The 25,400-nt window shown below is 35.9% G+C and overlaps 2 protein-coding genes across 2 annotated transcripts; one reads left to right on the top strand and one right to left on the bottom strand.

The window, feature by feature from the left end:
* The first annotated feature begins 777 nt into the window (after nt 1-777).
* baalcb (BAALC binder of MAP3K1 and KLF4 b) lies at nt 778-10,627 on the top strand. The gene is made up of 3 exons (XM_088904790.1): nt 778-970; nt 6,500-6,687; nt 7,586-10,627. The coding sequence occupies exons 1-3, from the start codon at nt 784-786 to the stop codon at nt 7,757-7,759; spliced, it is 549 nt and encodes a 182-aa protein (XP_088760916.1). The 5' UTR covers nt 778-783; the 3' UTR covers nt 7,760-10,627.
* A 1,446-nt stretch (nt 10,628-12,073) lies between these two features.
* On the bottom strand, nt 12,074-24,780 carry nme6 (NME/NM23 nucleoside diphosphate kinase 6). The gene is made up of 6 exons (XM_088938529.1): nt 24,467-24,780; nt 23,669-23,764; nt 22,314-22,416; nt 17,665-17,704; nt 15,454-15,614; nt 12,074-13,005 (listed from the first exon to the last, which is right to left on the bottom strand). The coding sequence occupies exons 2-6, from the start codon at nt 23,759-23,761 to the stop codon at nt 12,854-12,856; spliced, it is 549 nt and encodes a 182-aa protein (XP_088794655.1). The 5' UTR covers nt 23,762-23,764; nt 24,467-24,780; the 3' UTR covers nt 12,074-12,853.
* Between the last annotated feature and the right edge of the window lie 620 nt (nt 24,781-25,400).

The following is a 25,400-nucleotide window of genomic DNA, read 5'->3' as shown; positions in this document are numbered from 1 at the left end:
TGTTCATGTGTCTATCCTTTTCGTTGACCAAGAAGAATCAGACAAATCACACACCTTCAAACAAAACTGTTGTCACAGCAGGGCTCTGGATTTTTATTAAATTATAGCTGTAACAACCAATTAAGTTATCAACAACTAGTAAAGACATTATGCTTAAATATTCAAGTGCCATTCACAGTTTAATTTTAAAAGGTCCTGTTAATTCATGTTGTTCTCTTTTGCACCAGTAACAAGCACGAAAAACTGTGAAGAGCAGGCATGTGTAAAATGTATTGTGAATAATTGCATCTACAGATTTCACAGTTCCATTCTCACGCTAACACCTTTTATTCCCTTTTACTTCCCTCAGAGAGGATGCCTCACATGGACTCCTTAGCAAAGCTTTTACCTCTGTGTAAGTGGAATAGGGAAAGTCAATTGACAATTTTTGCTGGAACTCCAATTTCTTTTGTGATGAGCCAGTCTCTCAGAGTCTTGCAAACATGCAGTCATCAACATTGACCGATGAGAAAAGCAGGACTGGAAGACAGTGATGTTACCAGGTAGATGCAAGTTAATCCTCCTTCTCAAAATTGTGCATATTTCTGAAAGAAATGACAGAGAAAAAAGATCTAAAAGCTTTTCCGCATGTGTCAAAGTCCCTCTAATGACATGCATCAATTGAAGAACATAATCAATCACTGCTCTGGGAGACAAAAAAGTTCTTGGGCCTGAACATCCTTAGACCCTTCATTTGCTGAATATTGAGACAGTTCCTATTTTTGCTGAAACCTGGAGGTCACTATGGGCTGTGGAGGAAGCAGAACAGACGCTCTTGAACCCAAATACATGGAAAGCTGGACTAAAGAGACTGAGTCAACATGGCTGACCAGCACAGACACAGACGTCCCTCTCTCATCTATTGAGAACATTCCCTCTGAACATTCCTCCGAGTCAGGATTTATCAATGAAGAGAAAATCATCAACACTAGTAGGCACTTTTTAAGTCTTTCAAAATCTTGTATGACGTGTTACCGAGCTATGTTCTTGAGGTTGATACTGCTGTTTCTTTGCCTGGATGAGATCCTTGGATCAATTAACTGCTAACTACGAAATGAGGTAGATGGGCCGTTACCTTGCTTATATTCGGAAGTTCTAGTAATACTTGAATTCATTGTAGAAATGTTTTAAAATGCAAATGAGCAGTGGGCAGATTAAGTACTACTAAAGTTTGGTGTTCAGGATTTTAAACATACTATATTGGTGAAGACAAATTCTAACTGCAGTGCAGAATGTGCTCCATGATATCTGAAAAACAAAAACAGACCTGTAAGAATGACAATCCAAAGGATTTAAATTAGATCACGTGTGACAGTCCTCTTTTTTGTTATCTCTTTCCAAGCCAAAAGTCTGGAAATGGCAACATTCTTTCAAAGGGTTTCTACAGGTAAAGGATTATATCCTTTTTTTTTACATAAAAAGGTGCAACTTACTCAACAGCTGGAAATAGCAGTGTCAGAGAATGGAGACGACAGAGAGAACAAAGCTTCGGGAGCCAGACTGGAAGGACACGCAGGAAGCAGATGAATATCAAGTGTTCTTGAAAAAGAGCAGGGCCATCGCCTATGTAATTGGCACAATCTTGAGAGAGCAGGAGGCAGGGCAGACTGAGTATATTCGAAGTGCTGTATATAAATTATAGGGCTCATTTAAACAGCTACAGGGTGGACAGGATAGGTTTGTATTTTGAAATGTTCGTCTTAATGTAAAGTTTAGTGCAACATTATTATTATAAATATGGAAGAAGGTACATTATATATCCTACAGTATAATGGCTTTGTGAAACTATTACTTATTAAATGGATAGAAACCCATACTTTGGATGTCAAAAATAGAACTACTGTATTCCACCAGATAAGGAAGAGATTAATTCCTTAAACCGTTTAGTTACCCAGTAGTAATATGGAAACGGTATTGACACGGACATTTATGTTTTTGCATCACTGAAGCATACAGAGATTCAAATGTTAAAACAAAGGAAAAGGAAAAAGAATCTTTGCCAGGATTTAATCTTACTAATTCACCGTTTTTTTTTAAGGAAATGCCCCTAAAAGACGTTCCAAGTGTAAAATTATATAAAAATATATGAAAGGTTATGAACAGGAGGGAGACCATTCAGCCTTTCAAGCCTGTTAGTTAGCAGCTAATTGTTATCAAGGACGTCATCCAAGGAACGAGTAATAGGTTTACTCCATGCTGAAAAGAGAAGAAAGAAAACACAGCGTTTCGGCCGTGGAGCCCTCTTCGGGCTTTCTTTCACACCAGCAATGCTAACCACTGCTCCACCACCCCTCCCAGCACCTGTTTTATATTGTGGAATTTCATAGAAACATGTGCAGTCAAACCAATTCACGTACACAGTCATGCTTGTTAAATTAATTATTTAACATTTACTTTATCTGGCCGTAGTTTTTTTTTTCATTTTGATTTATGACAGTTTTTACATCTTTACAAACCTTTAAACAAAATAACACTAGTGCTTAATACTGATAATTATAATGATTACACTTATTATGATTAAATCAAATGTATGATTCTGCATTGATCAATATTTAACTTTTTCAATGTATTGCTCACAACAAAATAATACATCAGCAGTTGCACAAGACAAAACAGGAACCGCTTAGAACAAAAATCTATTTAAGCAAACTGTACTTTACTGAAAGGCTGCCTTGTTTCAAATGTCAGATTAGAATGTGTGAATTAAGGTCTTTCAAAAGCTCTTATGAATTGAGAAGACTTCACAAAATGCCTTCGAGCTCTTAAAATACCAGCAGAGGATGATTGCAGAAGAAAAGGATATTTTTTAACATTAATTTGTTTCAAAAGTATTATCAACTAAAGAACAGACGTCCATGCTCTTAGATCTTATGCTTACAGGCAGAGTACTGCACTAAAGCATTCTGTTTGCTTTTTTACTAATGTTGTTACTAATATTGATATTACATAAACACCCAGATCCATTTTACGTGATGTATCTTGCAGGTCAGAATCACACATGCAATACGCAGAGTGTGTGCTCCTAAATCTGTGTGAATCACTCTGTACTTACTAGATTGCAGGTTGGTGGACCAGCAGGTGGCACTCTTCCCTATGGACTAGTGCCCCAGACTGGTAACCAGGGATAACCTGCAGCACAAAGTGACATCCTTCCAAATCAGGCATTAAAATGAGCTCCTGACTACGTTGTTATTCTCATGACTCTTTTCAAAAGAGAAGGATTGTTAATCCCTATATCCAGGATAAATTTCATTCTGAGTCTTACCTTCCCAAAAGTCACACTTAATTCAATTAGTTTTATGGCTAGATGGACATCTTTATTTATTTTAAGTAGAACCTCTATGTACTGGCAACATGTTTTGCTGACATGATGTTAAATCAGGTTGTTCCATGATAACAATCACTAAGTGAGATCTCAAGGGACATACCTTCATTGTATGGCTTTGAAAAGTAAAAGATATGAAATAAATATATACTTGTAGCAATAATTTGTAGGTCAAGTGCTTGTATAGTGAGGGATAGGTGTATAAGTTGCACTTTTTTCAGTTGTAGAACAAGATGTCACATTAATATTATTTTCAATGGAACAAAGATTTATAAATTGTACAGCAATCACAACTATAATATTTTAAATAATTGTTGCTATTTATACTGAAAACACACCATATGCAGTAGGTAATCAGTAGGTTTTGCTATAATAGCATCTAGTGAAGACTCAATGACTGTTAATTGCATTTTAGAAGAAGTATGTCATTGTAAAAGGAATACCACGAAAGTTTAACACTACAAATAATACTATGAAATGGCCATACCTAGAACTTTCATAATTCATGGTACAGTATGTATATAACCCTCTCAAAATACACTTAAATCATGTCCAGCCATAGCAAATGTTTTGTATTCTGCACAAGCTGACATTCTGGCATGGTTTGGCTCTTAAGACCAATAAAACAAGCATCACAATACTCCAGTCTAGCTGAGATGAAACCATCTCAGTGAAGAACATCCTTTAGGAATCTGGCAAGAATGGAATGGACTGCTCATAGCAGATCTTATCTGATTCATAGTCATATTTAATTCTTGGAAACTAGTTAAATAAAGCAAAGCATTACAGATTCACTCTGCCTGTATGTAATGTTTAAATTTAAATATCTGGAGTTAGACTGAAAACCAAAATTTCTCAAATATTTTTCTGTTTGATGATTAATTACATGCCTTTTGACAAACAAAGGATCCTTCTCCTTCGGGGCTTATAAAAAACTCAGAAAATACAATGTGGCAAAATTAATTTGCATAAGAACCTTGTCCTAATATTATTAATAACGATCATGTGCATTACATAGTGCTCTTCATCTCAAAGATCCCCAGAGTACCTGGGTGATGTGCAGCTGTCATTGTGCGTCTGCAGCAAATCTGAAGGTAGGGGAGTGAAAAATTGCATTGCCAGTTGACAATTGCTAATTGCCAGAACCCTACTAATTAAAGAGCCCTTATAATAAAGGTATAAATTCTCCAGTAAAAGAACACTGTTACGACCCCAAGTGTCTAGGGGAAAAGGGGTGTAACATTTAGGATAATTCTTTTGGAAGCAGGGGGGTTTTGGTGAGGGACTAGGAAGCGTGATAACAAAACCAAACGGGACCGAAGTCAAACGAAAAGCCTCTCCTTGCTGAAAACCTCCATGTTATATGCTGAATAAGATGTGTTCTGATTGGCTGAGGGCTGATTGATGATGACATCATATTGAAACAGTGGTGTGATGGTTGGCCAATGGGGAAGGGAGAACAATCAAGGGTCAGCAGTGTGGACATAACAGAAAAAACACACACAGAACACACACTGGGACGTAACAAACACATAAGACCTGGCATTAACATTAACAATACATAATGCAAATGTAAGAATGATAAAAACTGCTTTTTGATGAAGACGGAATTAAATTTTTTGAAAAATTAAATTTAAATTAAATTTTTTGTCTTATTACACGTATGCTGTGAAATAGACTACATAATGAAGAAACTGGGTAATGAGAAGAGATTTGTTATCTCTGTATTTGTCATTTCTGTCAGTGTTCACTTTTTACAAGAGGTAACTGTAAAAGATTAAAATATATCTCAGGTGTGTAGAATATCTTATTCAGGTAGTGTCAAATTTAAGAGCAGATGGTCAAGTGGCTGCATTTGCAAGCATTAAATACTTGTGTCTGATTTACAGCCAAATAACAATAATATGAAAATCACCTAGTATATTTTATTACTGAACCCTATTAATTTACTGTAAGAAACCTAAGTATCTTTGAGGAGAGGATGATAATAGAGCTGCAGTCTTTTGACAAGCTTTCCCTAAGAGATTCTCGTTCCCATGGTTACAGCTACAGCAGTTTAGTTGCTAGGGATACAGGAGATGTTGGACATAGTCTAACCCCTTTGTAAAACCTTTTCAAACTGAAATGCCAGTCTCAAATGTATCACTTTCAAGATGCAGTGGGCATCTTTTGATATGGAGCTTACATTTCAAAACAGGATGCCCGTAAGTAGAGCCCCAATACGAAGCAGTAAATTCTAGGTCAAAGCCATGCTCTAATAATTTAGATAATTGAATTAATTTAAAATTAAATTAAATAATTTAATAAATAATTCCTCTGTATTTTTGTGTGTATTGTATGTATTGTATATCATCTCCAAATGAACAACATGTGGAGTGCGTTGTGCTTTTCAGAGAAGCAATGAAAACAATTATGAGTAATTTATTGCAATTTTAAGACTACATTGTAAAGCTAACAGGGCAGACCATCCTTCTACTGCCCTCGATTTATAATACACTGTTCAACTGCTACATTTTTCTGCAGTGAGTGCTTGAGGAGCACTGCTTTACTATCGTATTGAACACAAACACAGGTCAAAGTTGAGTGTTTGTAGTGGTTGGAAGGGGAAGGTTGATACGTAGGCTTTATAAACCACCAGTTTAGGTTTATTTTGTACAGTAAGTGCTGAAAAAACAAAAATTGAGGAGAAGGATAATGTATTGAAGATAATTCAGAATTAATTTGCAGAGTCCATACAACCTCATATTTCGATTATTGTACAGTATGTAAGATTTCACAATTTCACATTAATTCTAGTTTGCACAATAATATTTTCTCATGATTACATTGATCAACCTTACCATGGTCTGATGATTTGAGTTTTGAGCTTAGCCACATAGGAACACAAGACTTGTTTTTTTTTAAATAGATTTAGGCCACTAAATAAGGTATAGAATTCTTCATGACCTAGGAATAAAAAATTAATTAAACGTCAATTCCTTTTAACAATTTAAAATATTCAAATACATTTTTCAAGAAAAAAATAATAATTTAATTGTCCAAATATAAGGCTGAAAGAAGTTTGTGTGTGATTTCCGGTAACCATTAATTAGTACAGTAAACTGCAGAAACTTTCTCTTTTTTCCCTGGCTGTAGTTATCTTCGGCGATGGGATTCCAAGTTCAGCTCAAGCCTACCTGAAGGTCTGCTCCACTATGTCTGACCCTAGCCTGACTGATGGAAAGCCTAGCAGCGACAGCGCAGTGTCCCCTAACAAACAGCAGGGGGCGCTACCATCCTCTGACACCACAGTACAGAAGAGGAGTGTCCTTCGTACAGAGGAGGTGAGCTTCTAGTTTCCTGCCATCATAAATGAGGTCCCCCGGGCCTTAACAGTAGAATTGTTGAATTTTTCCACAGTGTCTTGACACTCGTGGTATGTCTGTAGCATAACTGACTGCATGAGGTGCTACAACACTCACAAGGCCAAGCAAGTATAAATACAACACTGTGCTTGATGTTTTGTACAGGTGTGTTTTAGCACTAAGCCAAGTCATCAAAACCTAAACAAACCTGGCATCTTCATCAAGAAATTATTTAAAATACTGTTACTTATAACTAATATATTAATAAGATTTTTATTATTAAAATACTCGTTATAAGGCCATATGTAAGAAATATTGTTTTCTGAAACAGGTCTGTGGACATACTAGGTCAGTAGTTGTTATCTCACATTTGTAAGGGCAAAGTTCAGCAGATTTTATAAGTCTAAATCATTTTCTGCTTAAGACCTGGGGAAACATTACTAATTAAATTAAGAAAAAATGGTTCAAATAGCTGAGATAAAACTAATTTGACATTAAACCTAGAAAAGTCTCCAGCTCTTAAGGTTCAGAGTAGAAATCCTGAATACTAGATCAAGAGACTTATTGATTAATGTGTTTTTCCACTGCTCATTTCTACAATTCTAGTATTATCTAGTGGCTGCTCTTTACTTTTATGTACAGTGCAATATTAAACACACGTTTTCATAGTCTGCAAGGTCAAACAAATGTATCCAACTAAATCCAAAAATAAATTAAAAGACATTTCCAATATTTTCAACATTTTCATATCCTTTAAACAGTTTAACCTGAACCACACCCAAATGTCTACACTGATTTGTCACATCAAACAAAAAGATACATCCTCTTTTTAGAGTTTGCAACTTTCTGAATAGTGGTAAAATATTTATCTTTCCAGACCAAATGGCAGGCCAACAGAATGTCAACAAAGCAGGTGACTATAACAGTGACTCAGAGCATCAGACAGATAGACAAGACAGGGAAGATCACAGAGAAAACCCACACCACCTTTGAGGTGATGAAGCCTGGAGACCTGCTCAAAGAAGGGACCGGCAGCAATGTGCTGAAGTGAAAAACAAATTCTCCTCACAGCAGACAAGCTTGCTGTGGAAACACCTGCTGCCCAGCATCTTGTAGATGTGTCACTGCTGATTCCACACAGACAGGTGGTGGGTTTAGTAGGCATGTGCGTCTGCCATAGATTGACATGGTCTCCTTCCAGTTCAGCTTCCTTCATATCCTGGGTGTTTACAGGAAGAATGCAATTAAATCAAAGCACAGTAAGAGCAATTTAACCAATACACATGGGAAAGAAGGTCTGGGATTAATACTGTAGCATAATAAGTCTTGCTGCAAACAGTTTCTCTGGTGTGCATTTCAATAATTAAAAAAAAATCAATATATTTATAAAGCACGTTTCAGCCCAAAGGTTCCCAAAGTACTTTACATGACGATGCATGGCATCATCACTAGCAGTCCCACTAATATAATTGTTTCGATGTAGTAAAAAGCGAGCAATTGTCAGTCGATTGATGCTTCAGATTGGAAATCAGGACGAAATGCAGTGCACGAGGAGACAAAAAAATTGATGATATATATTACATGTCATTACAAAACTGTTCAGCAGGGTCTCAAAATCTGGAATTCTGCTTATTTGCGCTTCGGTCTGGCCAACAGAGTCTTTTGCCAAAGAAGAGCAGAGTGGGATGAAACTGAGCTGAAGTTTCTTAACCGCAGCTGTATTGCCTTATTACAGTGCGACGTGATAATCACGGATACAGAGAGATTCTGTAAAATTCAGACTTGACGCACAGGACGATGTTGTTTGCTGATTACTAGAAGTCTGTGATTACTGTTTCTTTTAGTTTATCAATCTTATATAAATGAACTTAAAGCCAGTGCATTAGCACTTTATCATGTAAGGAAGGGTTAGTTACTGTATGTGTTTTAACCAGTCATTCTGTATACTTTAGTACTTTATGCTATGGTACACAGGTGGGCTTGGTTATATGCAAATTTAGCAATTCAAATGTTTCTCTGCACTGAACGCTGGCAAACGCTGGTCAAGACCCAACTGTATTTCCAAATTTGATCACATTAGTCGCCTCGCTGAAATGACTTTTCAGCCTCCTCTTATAGTCCTCTCCATTCTGTGTGGAGTACATGCCTACCAGATAATATCACTGCACTGGGCCTAAGGGATAGTGGCACTTCACTCATGGTACTTTATCACCATGCTAATGTGCTTCTAATTTTTCTTCTCAGAATTTTGGCAAGACATCTAAATGCATTTCACTTGCAGATTCCCAGGTATCTGAGAAAAAATATTTAAAGGAACAGGTAACTAATGGGTCATTGTACCCTAGATCAATAAATTCCAGAGCATTAGATTGTAGAAGAAATAAGTTTAAAATTCTTCAAGATTAGTGTGTGGTGAAATCAATTTTTTTCTTGAAATAAAGACTGCTTATTTTCCTGCCTTGAAATCCAAGAAAATAACATAATAGCACAAACAGCTCTATAACGAATTAAAACAAGGTAAACTGTAAATATAGTAGTCATGGACTTCACTCTAATTACAGAAAGTTTAAGTAAACAAACACTTTTAGAAATATGCTGAGTCTGGTATTAAGACACCTGTGACCTGAACAATCAGTTCACTCAGTTTTTATACTGTATACTTTATAAATTACTACTGTATAATATAATGCACAGTTGCAGTATTATATTGAAGTATTTCATTGATAATAATAATAATAATAATAATAATTGTTGTTGTTAACACTTATATAGCACTATTCTGGACACTTCACTCAAAGTGCTTTACAGGTAATGGGGACTCCCCTCCACCACCACCAATGTGCAGCATCCACCTGGGTGATATAGTGATATTCACTACATCAGGCATTCTTTATGAATACACATTGAAATGACAAAGACGCAATAATGATCATTATAAAGTTAAGGGGAGCCATTTTATCTGTAAAACAGATTGTTATAAAAGAGACGAGAGGAGGAACTATGATGTGAATAAAATGTTGAGCACAAATAATTGAGTGGCACATGATTTTTTTATGTATAATAACGAAACATTAAAAAACTAAAAAAAGGTATATAACACAAAAATCTGCTCTTTCCAGACACAACACATTATTTTGCCAGAGCCTGTATTATCTATCTGCACTGTGAATTCAACAACTAAGGAGTAACAGTGAAAAGAGTAATGCTGCTAACAGGTGAATTCAAACTATATAGACTTATACAAACTTTGATGACCCTTACATACGTTTACTCTGATATGAGGAAAGCAACATGAAGTGTAGGAATACTGTGAAATCATGTTAAAATAGTAAAGCATAATGAAAACCAATAGCAAAGAAAGGTAAATATATTGTACAATGTACAGGAATAGTACAATAAATTTCTGGTAATATATTAACCATTGTAAGTTTCATGAAGGGAACCAAATTGTATTTTCAATATTCATTATTTCAGTACTTATCAAGTTATCTGATGTTGTAATAACAGCAGGTTTGTAAGTATATTGCTGCTCTTAGTTATCTGTCATTATAGGGCTTTAAAGATACTGGCGCCAAAAGAAAAAAAACACTAGTTACTTGACATAGGGTGTAAGCAATACACACAGTGATGTCAATAAGGATTTGAAAAAATGTCAAGACATATACTGTGGATGTACACCAGTTTGACTGTATTAATGCCACCGCTCTTTCTTATGAATCAATGGCTATGTCATTTGTTGTATTGTGTTTACTTAGTAAAGTTGTAAATTGTCTTCTTAAATAGTATAGGATATTATTAAATTTAAATCATGGTGAATGCCCTGATGCAAACACTTAGTTGTGGTGACTAGATTTCACACTAAAAACTACTATAATAAGTTGTATCCTGTTAGGATTTGTTTACATTTTTTTAATTGAACATACACTCATGTTCGACTGTAATAAGTTTGATAACAATAATATATGTAAGGAAATTCTTTGTTCCTTTGTTCCTAAAATTATTTTAGTTCCTTTGACCCAGACAGAGATAGAAGCTAAGAGTAAACACTACATTAGCAAGAAACCAGCTTAGATGGGATAGAAGGTATTTCTTTGTATAGATAAACCAAGTAATTGTTTCTAAATATCTTGTTTCTGGATATTTAGTGTTATATATACAGTCTCATATAATGTGTTATGTTTCTTTTGTAACAGTTGGTCCTGTTCACTGCGACTCATGAAATGTCTCAAAGTAAAATGTGTAATGATAACAGGGAAAATAAAGTTACAGTATATTCACGTATGATGTAACAAGCAGAGGATAATTGCACATTGGGAATAAAGTTTGGGTAATGGGACCTTTTGTATGAAGTGTAGTGCTTTAATAAAATTCTTGCCTTGATATGTTGGTCTGCTTCAGTCTGTATTCTTCAGTGTATGTGACTCTTCAATTGTGTGACTGACTGATATGCCTGTTGGAATGTTCTTGGTCTCAAAGGAATGTCCTAGAGTGACAGGTGTGAATCTTTTTAGTCCTGAACAGAAAAGGCAACAAGCCTTTTGAATACAAGGATTCAAAATGCTCAAAGTTACAGACACAGTCAAAGTAGCAGATCTTTTCAAAGTGACCAGTAAAACAGGAACCAGAGGACACAAGTGGAGACTACACAAAGTGCATGTAATAAAGAAAACAGGAAGCTCTTCTTTACACATTGACTGGTTGTAGTATGGAACAAGCCACCCAGCCATTATTATAAAGCTAGTTTCCTTGGTGAAAAACCTACTGTAGATGAGGTACTTGCAAAACTTGAAACATGAAAAACAACTGAAAAAAAGTTTCATATCATTTGTAACCATTCTTATGTTGGTATGTAATGTCATTAAACATAGCACTTTGTGCAATCTCTCAGAATTAAGGCATTTCAAATATCAAGTAATCATAATTTCATGAATAGTCATATTTCTTCGAGAAACAAAAAAGACATGTCAATTCTCATGTAAAGTCCTTAATAATTATCAGCTAATTTTATAAAAAGTAGCCAGTGTTAGTGTTATACAGTATTAACTAATGTACTTAATTTTGTATAAGTAGAGAATATGCAGAAGACAAGGAGTATTACATTTCACCTAGTGGACAGCAATTCTTTAAATACTAAATAAAAATCTTTTAAAAATAAAAATGAAAACTTTTTTTTTATTCTGGGGATCAGTTTGTTTATATCTGATCATTTATTGGAAATTCAAAGCACAACTGGATGAATCATTTTTTTATGTCTGTTACATTAAACTAGAATATTAACAATAAAGAATTCTGCTCTGTTTCCCCATTGGTTGTAATTCAAAGGACGAAGCATTTGGCAAAATAAAAATCACAGAGTTAAAAGTTACCTTTAAATATTTTATTTAAACATTTTATATCAAGCAGCCATTATTAGAAAATATTCCCAAGATTTCAAGGCATCTTAACAGTACATACTGTAAAATAACATCACCAGATACTCCCTTTCAAATAAAAACAAATCCTGCTTTTATAAACAGGGTAAATAAACGTATTTTCTCATTCATACCTTGGAGCACAATATTAAAGGCACCTTTATAAAACTTTCATAAATTAATTCTTCCAATTCAATTTAAAACTGAACACATCAGAAGAGAAGAGAAAAAATTCAAAAGGATAATTATGATTTTACAAGGCTTGTTTCTTGCTGTTTATGAACAGTTTGCAAAATGACAGAATAATACATTAGTACGTATGACAATTGGTGCCTTTACCATAATATGCACATATATAAAAATGAGCACTACAAATGTAATGTAGGAAAACACTTTTGCTAAACACTAGCCTAATAATGAATTAATCCAAGCCAAGAAATTCATTATCACACACGCAGATGTGTTTAAAGTAGATAACATTGCCTTCAATTGTTTTGTTCCTGGCAGGGATTAAGCAGAAATAATTAAAGAGTTAACTGAATGCTTGCATGCATTCAGTTAGTCAGTCTTCTAGCTAGACCATGTTCTTACTATTTTCATTTCTGCAGATGTGCAATATTAATTTTACATTGCTACAAAAATCAATACATGAAAAAATACAGTTCATAGACAGATATATCAACACATTTTGGCACAGCAATTTGCAGTCTGTTGGTAAATTGACCTATCTATTATCAAACCTCTTTTTTGAGAACATGAATCTGTTTCTCCTTATCATAAACTACATGTCCAGCCCTGACCAATGGCTCCTCCTTCTCAGTCCATTCCTTCATATTGAACTCTGGGAAGAAAAAAGCTATCTCTCTGCTGGCAGACTGCGCAGAATCTGAGGGTATACAAACACATTTAAACTGTGAACACAAGTATTTCATTTAACACAGTTCTTTCACTACTCATATGGCATTTTTAACAAAATAATATAACTCTAGAATCTTGTTTTTTACAGTGGACAAAACCATTGTCATTTAATTGTCAAAACAAGTCACTTTATCAAATAAACCCTTTCTCCTTTTAAGGGCTTGTAATAGGAGCAGATATCAAAAAACACATAACTAAAGGTGAAGGATACATTCTTTATATAAAAATATTTAACTGGTCTAAAAAGTAAATAGTAAAGAAACTGTTCTTTCTTATCAACACAGACTAAATATAAATGTGGCATGATTCATATTTCCTTCCTATATATTTTAAATGTAGCACCTCTTTCTTTATCTTGTAAAATGTTTGACTTAAACAGCCATTAAGTTTTCAAAGAATGTAAAAAGATTTATAAAATGCTTTAAAAACAATTATTATAACAAGTCTTATTACATTTTAATATCATGCATCTAAATTACTGTTACTCCCAAATGACATCAGAAAGACTGTTTAGATATTAAGAATTTGTTGCACTCCTGCTACATTTTAAAGGAAAAAAAAACAACCTGGTTGGAAAAAACAGCAGTGTGTCATAGGATTGTAAAATATCACACTGGTAGAAAAACATTTTTGTTACTGCTGTACACTAGACTGCAAACAAAATACCTCAAAGACAGCACACATCCCGTTAAAATAAATTGAGCAGAATCAGCCCTGGAACACACAGTAGGTATTCCAGTCGGCATTTGATTTTCTAAAACCTTCATGCTGCTTTGTAAAGCAGCTCATGTTTGGCACCATGTACACGCTCTATTTGAGATTTATAGATAATCTTGTTTAGGCACAGTGTGCAGGTTCTCCCAGAAGAAATTTCTTCATACAAAGCAATGTGACTAAACTACTCTATATAACCAGAAATAACTTTTTTTTGCATCAAAGAGTGCACCACATCATGTATTTGCATTGCAGCGAAAAGATTCACCATTTGTTGAAGTTTGGGAAAAGAGCCTTTTCTTTGAATGACTAACTGAAGTCTTGTCAAGGCAACAACAGGAATACTGTGATAAGTCCATAGCTGGTTTTCATCTTGGAGGTCAGAGCTGCAGGGAATTATTGTAGCCGTGAGTCATCTTAATCAAATGGGCTCTCTAAACTCTCTGGAGAAGCAGAAAAGCCCTCTGGAAACACTGTGTCATAAGGTTCTCCTGATCCCACAGAAAGCGGCCTGTTGGGTGTCTGTGTTTGTGTTCACCAGGGAAGCAGCATGGTTGGGCATCCGGGAAAGGGTCCGAGTTCCTGTGTGTTGTGTGACTGAGGACACTGGGAAGGTGGCATGGTAGAGCAGTAGAGGTAGCTGTCAGCTGAAGGTGCTGGTGTCTGAGAGAAAGGTGACATGGCAGGGTGACAGGAAAGCTGTGAGCTAATTAATTAATGCGGCAGAAGTCCATGCCATCCACTGAGGCTCTGGAAAGGAGCAGACGCTAACGGCTGCAGTCACCAGAGAAACAGCAGGTGTGGACAGCAGACGTGACTGGGATAGTTAAAAACTGTGCAACAAGTATTTGTGTCTGTAGACAAAAAAAAACAAACAAAAAACACAGACACAAAACGGACAGAAGGAAGACCTGGTGTTCTGTCAGACATCAACCTGCCTGGTCACGTCCGAAGACAAGTGAGGAGTGACAGGTGAGTGAGAAGAGTGAAAGAAACCTGGAGTGCTTGTGTATAATGAGGCCATTACCTTAATTATATTGTGGATTGCAATTTGAGAATGGAATTAATGTGATGATGTGAATGTAATATTGCGATCGTGAGACTGGAGAGCAGGAGATGTGGCCTGTATTCTCTAAGCTCTGGTTGAACAGGGACTGCCTGATAAACAATAGGGGACCTTTGTAAAATAATAGTAATGAGTCTATATGACTCATGTGCTTTTAAGGTGTGACTGTTCCTTCTCATTGTGACTGATCAAGTCTCATGTTACTTCCAATGGTCAAGGTGCAGCATGCTTTGTTTGCAGGTCTGAGTGCAGCCAAAAAGCTTTCATGAAGCTAAATGGAGACTTGGTTAGATTCATTTGCAGAAAATGCTCTTATAGAAAGTAGAAGTAAATAACATTTAGTCCATGATCTCATCTTCCAGATGTGTCTTTTCTGTCCTTTTCCCCTTTTTGTTCTGTATTTTGATTAATTATATTTGCAAAATTAAAAAAGACAATATTTAAAAAAACAATAGTAGTGATAAAAGTGCAAAACCAGAAAAAAACAGATAGTATGTAGGTGCTTTTTTAAAATCACTAAAAGGCATGCACTTGCAAGCAATAATGAAACAGGAGGACAAGCATTTTAAAACTCATTTAACATTTAGGTCTACTTCACTTTCCATGAATTAAACATTATTATAGTGTGAATATTACCTGAGCCATGTGTAGTATTCCTGGTATCTGTCAGTCCATACACACCCCGAATGGATGTAGGTGCTGTATATCGAGCTCTAAAAACTTTAGTGGGTCCCATCAGCTCCCTCCACTGAGAAATTCCATTTTCTCTGGCCAAGATGTAAGCCCGCATTGGGCCACTGTAATAAGGATGATAAAACTACTAAAACAGGCTGGCTGAAACAAGTACATTTAAAATAATGTAGTAAAGAAACTAAACTCAAAATGTTACAAAAAATAAACTTTCATGTACTGCTCCATTGTTGTTGCTGTTTTTTATTTTCATTAATTCCAGTGTGTAACACCTTGATATGTGCTGGTCTTACAAACTGCAAGGTACAGCATCACCTTAATTTAATATGACAACAGGTAAGGTGTAATGTAATATTATGCTCGGACAAAGAGTAAACCAAATAACATACGTGTCAGCTTAGCCAGATATTTAATATTTTTGATTTATTCTTAACTTGTTCACATAACGTTTAAGGCACCTTTTCACTCAGCCTCCTCGAGTCTTAATACAGAGACATGTTCCTGGACCCTGTTGCCTTGGTTACAGGTCCTAACTGTCATCACACAGATCTCACTTCCATGAAGCTCAGATAGGAGGGACATATGGGGCTTTCGAATTGTTAATCGAAGTGCCCATTAAAGAAAGCCCTGACAAAAATGTGGAAAAATTCATTCACAATTTGAGAACTAAGCAGTGAGGTACTGTGAAATTTTATTACATTTTACATAAAAAATTACAAATAGTATATAAAAATAGTTTAATAGCTAAATTTGTTTATTTCACATTTCAAAGTATTTTCATTTGATCATTTTTTTTGTTTTCTTGTCAACATACCCTATGTCTGAAAGCATTGAAAGACATGCATACTAAATGTTTGTCACATAGTAATAACAGGCCTTCATAGGAAGTTTTTCGTTAATAGTTTTTCACAAATACAGAGATTAGAAAAATTATATGGTTTACAGAAGTTTCCAGTGTATAAATCACAGAAATAGGATTTTCTCCTGAAGAAAACTCAGATCCAGTTTTACAAACACAACACTCTGGTGAAGTGGGATGCACATACAGTATATGGAATATATCCAACATTACAATATTACTATTTACCCACATAGGGGAAGGTAGTAAAGTAATTGTGGGGGTGTTAAGACAGGATGAAGCAGACTTGTATTAACAGCTGCAGCAACTAATCTCCTTCCACAAGGTGTTAAGAGTAAAAGTAATCACATATCAAAGGATATTACAAACATCAAAAGAACAGATCAAACACTCAAAAGGTGTGAAACAAACTTCTTTCTGAGCCTGTACTGTATATACATGTTGGGAAACCATTATGGTATGTCTGCCTTGCGTCCAAGTGCTGTACTTATCGAGCTCAAGAAAACTGAATTTGCACAAGAATTTGTGTCTTGCTCTTCTGATGAAGAATTTTCCACAACACTCACAAGTTAAACTTTCCAAATTGCTTTATCATTATCATATTGTTGCAATTGTTATCATTTTATGTGAATACATATTTGTTTAAGGAGACAAAAGTAAAGAAATCCCTATACAAAGCAAATGTAGTGCTGAATGCACTAGTTTTTTTTTTAATCCTCTGTAGCCTTAGTTTGCTCTATGGCTACAACCTTAAGCTTTTTATGTGTCATACGTGCTCAAAATGTGTATTTACACAGCTTTTGGCTGGATCACTGTATCCCAGTATCTGCTTTGCTGCTTAATATCAAAATCTAAATAACTCTATGTATGAGAAGTACATAGTCCTTATCAAATGTTCACATTTCAAGTTTTTATGACTAAATCCAATTCAATTTATGCATGTGATCACTTAGAGTAGATAAGCAGAGATTACAGAGTTCTCATTAGACAATAAAAACAGCATCATTACAGTCAGATGTTTAATGATTTGCATATGTCTAAGCAGACAGTGTACTTATCTGTGTGTGCAGAAGCCAGCTGAGATAAAAAGATGGAGAGACGGGGATGGTGGTTACCACGTTTTCATGGTTCAATTGGTGAGCACCACACCTTAATCGCAGCACTGCGATTCAGGCCAATACTTCTAAAACCTCTCAGTTGCAAGACAGAAGGAAATACACTATCTACCAGTTAGTTTCATTCCAAGAATGAAAATACATTCTCTGCTGTGTACTTTCTAGTTTCACTTAAAAGATTACCTTGACATAAATTCAACCAGCCTTTGGTAGAAGAATCTTCCTGTAATAAAGATAAAAATAAGACAAAATCATATGAATATAATTTATAAAAATATGGTATCTTTATTGACTGATTTTTCTTAATTTTTAATATAATGGACAATAATGCTTCTTCTGGAGTCAACGTGTTGAATTTTTATGAAGTACCAGCAACAGGAAGCATACAATATAGGACTTTAATATGCTACTTCACAAACAGCATTCAAAGGTTCTGTTCAACAAGGGCAAATAGGTCTCCATTTATTATTGATCAAAATATCAACTAAATGTCTTTTTTGTATGTATTAAATTATTCAGCATTATACTAGAACAGATAGCATCTCAGTACCTTATTGCAGAAGCATATATACTCACATAAAACAACTGGAAAACTGCACTAAAATAATTGAACACAACTGCTATATTCTAGAAATACACTCATTAAATTTTCTTTATGGAAAAAATCTACAAAAGAATTACATAACGCATTTGTTCGTGAAACTAGTCTGTTAGTCAGATGTAATGCTTGGTAGCACTAATAGGGTACAGAGCTTCAGGTACCCCACCTCACCAAAGAGAAAGCCTGCAGACAAACTATTCATGTTCTGTTCCCATCAGTATTCAAAGCAGGAGCTGCTCTCAGCAAAGGGTATTTCATCTAAGAAACATGTGGGGGCTGCATACATTTAAACCTCAGCTCTGACCACAATGCCTGATAGCTCAGAAATCTTCAACCACCTAAAACAGAATACCCGAAAGCCTTAGAGGATGCTCATCAGCTTACGATAAAACACCTGAAGAAGGCTCCACAGCCGAAACATTGTTTCTTTTCTTCTCTTTTCAGCATGGAATAAACCTTTACTTGTTCCTTTACAATAAAACACAGATTTATTTTCTTTGTTGTTAGAAATTATTATCCAATCAAGTACCTCTGTCTTAAGAATGAACCAAGTAGTGCTGGCATTTAATATAATACCCCAGTCCTTGACAGGGGTACTATACAGAGCATGCTTCAGGAAATACATACAATTTTACATTTATATTTAATTTCTGACAAAAGTTTTGGTGCATTTTGTCATTTTGATGATCTATCAAATGATCATTTACATACTAAACAAAAAAAGCCTTGCAAGTTTTGAATTCTCACTGAGTTTATAAAATAATCTGTTGAGATGCCAGTTTCTGTTTCGGTTTTAATTTTAAAAGTGAAGTAGATTGAAGGCTGGGTCTGCACAAATGTGAATGAAAGATCTACTGTAACAGAGGCTCAAACCCCAAATAAAGAAAATAACAGCGTTTATCACTGTTACACTTTCAGTTGCAAGATCAGGACTTCAATCTGGGAAGGAAGCAGCAAGAAATCTCACAGGGTAAAGACAGGAAAGATCCTCATACAAGCATGACATCATTAATTCATTAATTTTTAAATGGTAGGTAGAAAAAAATGATTTTTGTGAAGCTAGAGATTTTGGTTCCTTGATAAGAAAAAATGAAGTCGGCATACAAATAACTCTTCTGTTTTTAACTGCTGTCATTGTCAAGCATCGTCTTTCTGCTGCTTCGCCTGTGGACTTGAACTCCTGATCTCCTGTGAGCAGCAGTGACTGTCCTGCTGTCCTTGACCTCCAGGGGACCCCTGTTCTCTCAGCCAACAGCACAAACCTCTGAAACAACTCTACAAACCGGCCTTCAGACAGAACTCCTACTTCCCATGAATACTGTAATAGAAACCTGGCTTTATTAGTATGTTAATGAGTTGCTAATGTGCTCTTGTGCTATAATATAATATAATATAATATAATATAATATAATATAATATCCGTCCTTTGGATGAGACGTAAAACCGAGGTCCTGACTCTCTGTGGTCGTTAAAAATCCCAGGGCGTTTCTCGAAAAGAGTAGGGGTGTAACCCCAGCGTCCTGGCCAAATTTCCCATTGGCCCTTACCAATCATGGCCTCCTAATAATCCCCATCTATGAATTGGCTTCATTACTCTGCTCTCCTCCCCACTGATAGCTGGTGTGTGGTGAGCGTTCTGGCGCACTATGGCTGCCGTCGCATCATCCAGGTGGATGGTGCACATTGGTGGTGGTGGAGGGGAGTCCCCATTACCTGTAAAGCGCTTTGAGTGGAGTGTCCAGAAAAGCGCTATATAAGTGTAAGCAATTATTAATTATTATTATTATTATTATTATTATAATCATTCATTTCCTGCTGTGGTAAAAGAAGGTTTTCTCTACATTGTGTTCACAGTGGCAAACACATCTTTATGGCAATAACCAAGAAAAGATCCTAATATCCTAATGATCTGCCTTAGTTAATGAGTCAAATTATGGTTCTTTCCACCTGTATTGCCATGTGCTTTGTGTATAAAGTGAACAGCACATAACAAATGTTATTAAAAACTTCTACTCATGTCTTTTCATGAAATACTAGAACATTGCTTCCAATAATTTTACACTGCTCTCAGCATTTGGATCAACACACCTCTGTGAATAGGTATTTGCAGACATGAAATAAATTTTGTAGCCAGTTTTGGAGAACTCAGCAAGGGAAAGCACTAAATGGATATAAAATCTAATTTTAGTACTAAATTCTTACAAATCAAAATGTACATAGGGTAATTACTGACAATAAAATAGTATCAGTGGCACGCAAATCCATAAAAACAATTGAGCTAACTCCTTGGCACACGCTTTGTGAAAGACTGCCGACTACTGGTTTAAAGAGGGTATTCAATTCACACAGTTAATGTAACCTTAATACTTAATGTATCTTTCCGAGACAACTTCACAACTTCCCTAGACAAAATCTTTTAATGTTACAGCAGTACATACAGTTCATACCCTGAAAATGTACCCCTGTCCTCTTCTAAATGTACTGCTTTTTTATATGTAGAAGAGAGAAGCTGGGAAATTTTCTTCTTCTCATGCATGATATATGATTATGTTGGTAATTTTGTAAAGGAATGTGAGCTATTTCCCATGCAGTAATTGAATTGTCTATTTGCAGAGGTCTATTTCATATCATCTGGGAGTGACTGGATTCTACACTCAATTTCATTGTTTAAATTCATTGGTTGTTTTAATTCTTTTTCTATTACTGCTTTTGTTAGAGCAACTGAACATAGGCTTCTAATTTCAACCTTATAATAACAGCCCTCAGATCATCAACTCGACCAGGAACTCCCGGTCTCACAACCGCATTCCTTTGGTACTTCCCTACCACTCTAGCACACTTTCTACCCCCAGGACCATTATTAACAACTACTCCATTTTACAGGACGACCCCTCCATCGGTACCCTTTTTCTGACCGCCCAATCATTTCTTACCACCGACCACCCAGTCTACGTAAACTTCTTGTTCAAAGCTCCCTCTACCACACTCAGCAATCATCCCCACCAGGCACCTTCCCCTGCAACAGAACTCGCTGCATCACCTGCAAATACATATCTAGCAACACACTCATTCAGGGCCCCTCAGGTCAATTCCGGATCTCCCAGACGACATCCTGTACCTCCAGAAACCTCATTACTGTATCTCTTGTAAAAAATGCCCAGGTATCTACATTAGGGAAACCAGAAAGAGACTAGGAGACCGCTTCAGAGAACATGTTAGGGCAGTGAAGATTACCGATTTCTCCAAGGTCATAGTTTCTCATTTCACCTCTGACGGCCTTGATCACACTGATCTCTCTGTCTCTGTTCTCAAAGAAGGGTTTTTTCAACTCGCATAGCAGAAAGACAACAGAAACTAAACTCATCCTGAAACTAGGTTCACACCTTCCCCCTTTTCTCAATGACAGATTTATTTCGTGCGATCTTCTCTATTCTCATACAGGTTTCGACTTCACCCCTCTCTTCACCTCTCTCCACTTCGCACCACCTGAGTGGCCTCTCTGCCTCTCCCCTGCTCCTCCACTCTCCCAGCTTTTGTTCTCCTGTGCTGTTTAATCTTTGCTGTCTGCCCTGTCTCTCTCACACCTGAAGAAGGCTCCACAGCCGAAACGTTGTGTTTTCTCTCTTCTCTTTTCAGCATGGAATAAACCTATTACTTGTTCCTTTGCAGACTACGCATGCTGACGCAGCTACCCACCTGAACCACTTATAATACCTCTGCATGTTCCATAGGAAATTTTACTTTATCACTAAATATTTGCCTTTATCAAATAATTGACACAATATGGTGACGGCTGCCAAGCTTTTTGTCCTTCTATTAAGTGAACTGCTGTGTGACCGAACTTAAACAGGACTATCGTCTGTCTCAATGTTTCTCGATCTTTTTCATCACACAGCATACTTACACAAATGTAAAATATTCATAGCACACTGTGCCCCAACTTATAAAATGTCAAAAAAGTCAAAGCTGTTTACTTTGGCCACAATATTTGCTACCTTGCTATTTGCTAATGGTTAATTCTATTGTGCACTTCTGGGAACATTGTACAATTCTCTTATAACAATCATTTTTCATGCAGGAAGCGACAACTAGTTTATTTCAAAGCTAAATCAAATCCATTGTGCATATAAAGGCCCTGATTAAGTTTCAAAGCAGCTTAACCACACACTGAAATTGCAGGATAATGCCTCTTTGAATAAAGCACTTAAGCTGATTAAATCATAATGTTTACCTGCATGTTCAGCATAAAATCTTTGAGAGTCCTCTCTTCGCCAAACTAGATCTTTTGACTTGATGATAATGAAGTGGTTCTCAAGGATTTTTTGATGAAGGGCCTGTTTTAAAAAAAAAACCCAAAGGGAAATCAAGTGCCTGCAGATTTCATCTTCCTTCATGTATATTTTTTTAGATACACACAGTAAATCTTTTTTTTGCTTATATTTGAGCTCATTCTTTTATTATTTTGAAATGCAGACAGGCTTGAAAAACCCTTGAAATTAGATACTATCTGTTTGACAAGTCCAATGTACTGTGAGGGGAAAAAGGAGGCTTATTGAACACTTTGGTCCAACAATTATTACACAGTTCTATTATTGTTGTTTAAATTACTATTAATGCCTGCATTTGTAAACATCTTTTTATATCCCAGAGTGCTCTGCATATAGAAGAGCACAACCACTGCATATAGAAGAGAACCAACACTGAACTGCAGGTTCATGACAGCTGTTATGCACCACTGGGTGATTCGTAACAGCTGTTATGCACCAGTAACACCACTACAGAGAAGACATGGTGGAGAAGATGCCATAACAACTGAAATAAGGGGGGGGAATTTCAGTAGCTGAGAAAGGATGAAAATACACCAAGATACTGGACACTTTAAAATACCCAAGAGGGAGGACTTCAGTTTAATATTGCCTGCAAAGGATGGCATCTCCTACAGCGAATACTAGGGCACTGCTTTGGAATTTCTGGTGCACAAGGAGTAGTGCCACCTACTGGTCCACCAAGCACTAACAGAATTGTGTTTGTTTTCTATTAAGGTCTCTCATTCCAAACTCTTCCTTTCTTAGTGTTTGAAATGTGACAAGAGCTGGCTGTCATATAACACCCTTCAAATTCACAAAACAAAAATGAGAGCCATAAGAAATGTTCAGTGCAAATATGTTTTGCAATACTTAATTTGCCTAGCTTTCATCACGCACTAGAAATAATACTTTATGATACAGCAGGTCATATTCATTCTTTTTATCTTCTTTATCATTTTATCTTTTTATTACAGATTACAATCAAAATAACTAAATATATGTGCTTTTATTTTTATTAAAATCGAAGATGAAAACATTTAATATTATTATACGTACCCGACTCTATCAAGACAAACCCTCAAGGGCAAAATAAACATTAAAGATATGATTCAAAACATGTTACCAAGAGTCTATTCTTCAGGCAACGTCATATCATGACAATGCTATGCTTCCTTATTAACATTTCTCATTAAATAGTAAACTTGTCCTTTTCAGCCGGCTCTTAAAGCATCTCGACTACCCTACTGCCTTAATTACTGAAATGGATAAAATATCTTACCTCAAGTATCAAAGGATGAGCCATTGCATCTGGTTTGATTACAGCCAGGGTGAGCTGTAGTGCCTTTGCATATCGACACGTTGTAAACATCATTTTCTAGACAACAAGAAAAGAAATCTGAGATAATTTAGTTTGCCGCTTGATAACAGTACAGTATTATGATAACAAATCAGCCAATATTTACTTAACACGTTAAAAGAACATTCGCGCAGCCAGGAGAACACACGGTGTGCACACTTCAAGAGAATAAAATAAAAAAATGCATTTATATTAATTTACATTTTAAGGAAAAAAATCCACTAAATACAAAGTGTGCCTTAATATCTTTTTCTTCTTTTAGTGTTGCTGTGTGCACACATTTCAGGAAACCCGGTAGCTTTTGTAGTTTTGCGCTTTTGTTAAATACCAAAAAAAAAACGTGAAACTAAAAAACATTCTCCAGTTTTGAAAAACAAAATCATGTACTAAAGCCATGTATGGTTGGTGTGGTGTTGGTGTGCAACTCAATAGCCAACAGTCAAAATCTTTGATATGATCTGATGCAGGCACGACTTCAAATAAAACATACACATATATACATATTTCGAGTAGACCACACAAGTCTTAAGTGAAAGCAAGGCGAATACAGAACCGGTCGTATTTCGGAGTTTTGCTCGCTTAATAAAAATACTTATATAGTACTAGATCTACTGTTAAGAAGAAATCAGACTAAAAACGGCAACTCGCGCTAGTTTAAATATTGGCAGCAATAACTTTTCACAAAAGTGCCAGTCTATGTTGTTACAACTGCGCATTTACCTCTATGACAAAAGGTGCTCTAATTTTGATATTTAGATATGTTTCTTCATTCGTTTACCCAAATCACATTCCCTGGAGGCCGCCATGTTGCCTACGAAAAGTTCCGTCCCTAGTCAGTACCCCGTGGTAATCTTAAGAAATTTTAAATAACTACAGAGAAAGATTGTTATTACAAGTAATTTTGTCAAATAATGGTTTTACTTTAATTAATTTTATCTTCAAAATATTTATATTATATTATAAATCCTGTAAAACCTATGGAAAAGAAGATCTTTGACAATACATTATGTCCGTCTACATAAAACGTCCCTAAAAAACACGCTTGAAAAATTGTGAGTTCCGAGTCTGTTGGGAAAAGGCTCTAGAAAACTACGTACCTTTTTTTAATTCTTTGAGCAGTTTAAGGGAATGAAATGTAATTAAATCAATCTATTAATAATACGAGAAAGAAGTTGCGAGCTCACAGGGTTTTATTGTCCTTAATAAATAATGTTGCAACGAGGATCGCTGTAGCGGTTTGTGGGAGCAAAGAGGTTACAGACTGTTTTTTTTTCATGGGTGTGCTAATCATAGAAGGAGTAAAAGCAGGGAGACGCCGTCTCTCTGAATCGCAAGGCGAAAAGAGACAGAAAATGGATCTCTCTCCCTTTTGACAGAAAAGGCGAGCCACAAGCTAAAGGGAAAAAGTCACTGGAGCAGTTCAATACAGGAGGGAGCATATCACTACAATAAAATGTACGTGCTAGTTACTGAAAATGGTTGAAAGATGGAGAGAGGTGCACGGGATTTTTTGAGAAAATTAGCATTTTGTGGTGGAAAAAGGAAAACAGTTAAAAAGTCCAAACAAGACACTACTCTCCCCTCAAATTCTTCCCCAGCAAAATTTCCTCTGGAGCTGAAAACAACGAGGGATCTTGGTCCCAACATAATGATA

This window comes from Atractosteus spatula, chromosome 2 (genome assembly GCF_055471065.1).
Source record: "Atractosteus spatula isolate fAtrSpa1 chromosome 2, fAtrSpa1.hap1, whole genome shotgun sequence".
Taxonomy (NCBI): Eukaryota; Metazoa; Chordata; class Actinopteri; order Semionotiformes; family Lepisosteidae; genus Atractosteus; species Atractosteus spatula.
Note: the sequence above shows the minus strand (reverse complement) of the source record. Positions and strands in the feature narration are given on the sequence as shown.

Coding starts and splice junctions, on each gene's coding strand:
- baalcb (XM_088904790.1), top strand. CDS start 784: ATGGGCTGTGGAGGAAGCAGAACAGACGCTCTTGAACCCAAATACATG. Junction 971..6,499: donor AGAGAAAATCATCAACACTA/GTAGGCACTTTT, acceptor CCCTGGCTGTAG/TTATCTTCGGCGATGGGATT. Junction 6,688..7,585: donor GTGTCCTTCGTACAGAGGAG/GTGAGCTTCTAG, acceptor TTATCTTTCCAG/ACCAAATGGCAGGCCAACAG.
- nme6 (XM_088938529.1), bottom strand. CDS start 23,761: ATGATGTTTACAACGTGTCGATATGCAAAGGCACTACAGCTCACCCTG. Junction 22,417..23,668: donor CTCATCCTTTGATACTTGAG/GTAAGATATTTT, acceptor TTTTTAAAACAG/GCCCTTCATCAAAAAATCCT. Junction 15,615..17,664: donor CTGGTTGAATTTATGTCAAG/GTAATCTTTTAA, acceptor TCCTTATTACAG/TGGCCCAATGCGGGCTTACA.